This window comes from Pyxicephalus adspersus, chromosome 11 (assembly GCF_032062135.1).
Source record: "Pyxicephalus adspersus chromosome 11, UCB_Pads_2.0, whole genome shotgun sequence".
NCBI lineage: Eukaryota > Metazoa > Chordata > Amphibia > Anura > Pyxicephalidae > Pyxicephalus > Pyxicephalus adspersus.
In genome coordinates this window covers 14,748,596-14,751,071 of record NC_092868.1, presented here as the reverse complement: position 1 = coordinate 14,751,071, position 2,476 = coordinate 14,748,596, and the positions used below count along the sequence as shown (strand labels likewise).

The 2,476-nt window shown below is 41.2% G+C and overlaps 1 protein-coding gene across 4 annotated transcripts in view; it reads left to right on the top strand.

The window, feature by feature from the left end:
• The first annotated feature begins 1,363 nt into the window (after positions 1–1,363).
• The window catches only part of LOC140340575 (serine/threonine-protein kinase BRSK2-like), a 186,670-nt gene continuing 185,557 nt past the window's right edge, over positions 1,364–2,476 (top strand). For all 4 annotated transcript variants that reach the window (XM_072425869.1, XM_072425868.1, XM_072425866.1 and 1 more), the window contains exon 1: positions 1,364–1,954. In XM_072425869.1, coding sequence (XP_072281970.1) covers positions 1,846–1,954 — 109 coding nt within the window. In that variant the 5' untranslated portion in view covers positions 1,364–1,845. The remainder of the gene's footprint in view (positions 1,955–2,476) is intronic.

The following is a 2,476-nucleotide window of genomic DNA, read 5'->3' as shown; positions in this document are numbered from 1 at the left end:
TATGAAACTATTGCAAGCATTAAAGAGTTTTCATTGATCTTTGGACAATTTTCCAAAAAAATGTGGATAATATTTAAAGCAGGGGTACGCAACAGGTGGATTGCAAAGGCAACGCTACCGTGCACAGAGTTAATAAATCCAAATACCGTTCCACCCTGACTGATGATCATTTGGAAATCTGTTTGAGGCTGGCTACCAGCAACTACTGTCCGGACTATGCAACTTTGGCTGATTCCATACAGTTTATTACATCATCGGAATAAGGTAATGGCCAAAAATGTACAGAATTGTATTGTGCCATACATGTTCATGCTGTTATGCAAGGTAAACAATATATATTGTAAATATAAAGTATACTCGGTATATATAAATATGTTTAGCATTTTTATTGTTGGTAGATCATTTTGACTTGGTCATTTTAAAAGTATAAAATAAAGAAAAGGAAGTGTGACCCTACCTCTTTGGTTTTGTAACAAATTCGCCAACCCCAATATTAATCAAAAGAAGTTTTTAAGAAGAAGAAGAAACCTGATTTTCACGCATTTTATTTATGTGTACCTAATATTGGACTATATGTCAATTTTCTTCTGTTCATGCCAGCAGATTTGTATATATGCCAACTTACCTGTGTGTATGCCAAAGAATACATATGATTAATTTTTGCCAAAGAAAAAGTCTTTCTTTTTCTTAAAAACTTCATTTTAAAAGTAGCTCGCAAGCCAAAAAAGTGTGGGCACCCCTGATTTAAAGTATTTACAGCCTGCCAAAGTTTATAGAGCTCAATGTCCCTACTCATCAAAGGCCGAGCTTGCCATTAAATGGCCATGTAAACTGATTATAGGTAAAGCTTATAATCAGAGGTCTGCAATACAATGTTACATTATTAGATTACTTCCTTTTCAGGAAACACTATGCTTGGTATATTACCTGGGGCTGAGTAATTAATATCATCAGTCACCCTGGCAAATAAATCATAGTTCGTGTTCCAATGGATAGCGGATGGCGAAATGGCCCAAGCAATACATTTAAAGGTCTTTGCTGAATAATAAATGTGTAGTTACCCTCCCCATGGCCCTACGCTCTCGGAGATGTATTTTATTCCTAAACACTTGCTCACCATTCCCATTTTTTTCCATGCTTTTAGCAATTCAGAGCTCCCAGCTGGTTTCAGATTGTGAATGGCTAATAACCTAAACTAATTTCTAAGGCCTTTACCCCTCCCCCAAACGCCATTCGCTGTACTGTCTGCTGTGTGACTACAGCTGGTGCCTCCCCAGCAGGCTGCAGGGACTGTGCATGTGGGTGGAGGTGGGGAGAGCCAGGAAAGGGTTAAACTAATTGTAGCTGTCACTGAATCCCCGGATGCTGATGTAAGGAGAGAGAGAGAAGCCTGCACATTACAGAGGAGGAAGAGAGACAGAGATTACAGAAGAAAAGCCTACAAGGAGGGGGCCAGAATACATCATCAAAACAGCAGCAGCAGCAGGCAGAAGATCAGATCTGCATCCAGCAGAATCCAGGCTGCCTTCCTCCTGATGATGCTGGTACCAGGAGTGTAGCTTCCCCTCCACCCTCCCCCTCTCTCCCCACTCCCCCCTCCCCCTTACATGCATCAGCAAAGAGGAGCACAGATCAATTTCCCCCTTCTACCCCCCCATTAAAAAAAAGAACTCGTAGTAAAAAAATTACAAGAAAAAATAAATACAAGGGGATCCTTGAAGAAGAGTGGCAGGGAAGAGGACAGTACATCCTCTGCACTGTCTCTCTCCCCCTGCTCTTTTGTTCCAGAAAAAAACAGGCCTGTATTATTTTTTTTTTTTAAGAAGGGGATCACATTCAGGAACCATGTCCAGTGGCAAGGAGGCAGGTGGAATTCACCCTTACCAGCAACAGCAACATGCCCAATATGTTGGACCCTACAGACTGGAAAAGACACTTGGCAAAGGACAGACAGGTGGGCCTTCATTCTTACTACTTGAAGATCATTTGCTTTATTGTTATAGTCATGATGGTGTTTGCATGGTATTGCTGCCCTTGGTGGTGTCAAATGTGTAACATGGAGCTGGATAGGCTTTTGCAAGGATGGCCAGGTAGTGCCATGAGCCTTGTGTGGCTGCTGGATGAACTAATGGAGTTAAACCTCCATTTACACATCTTATATAGTTCATTGCTGTAACCTGGTCCTGGTTAGGAATAAGGTAACATCACTAAATCCTCCAGCCTATCCAAAGCTGCAGGATCTGTCTGCTTAGTATGCAAGGATTATAACATGACAGAGCATAATGCTATAAAATCTCTAATCTTGCTAGACTCTTACATTGTTCTTCTTCCAAATTAAATATGACACTTGCTGGTGTATTTCTAGTGGGATCTATGGCACAAGTCCTGTCTGGGATGCTGTATATGGTCTTCTCAGTGATGTAATGCTGCTGATCTGTGATGGGATAGATCACTGCTGATCTGTGATGGGATAGAT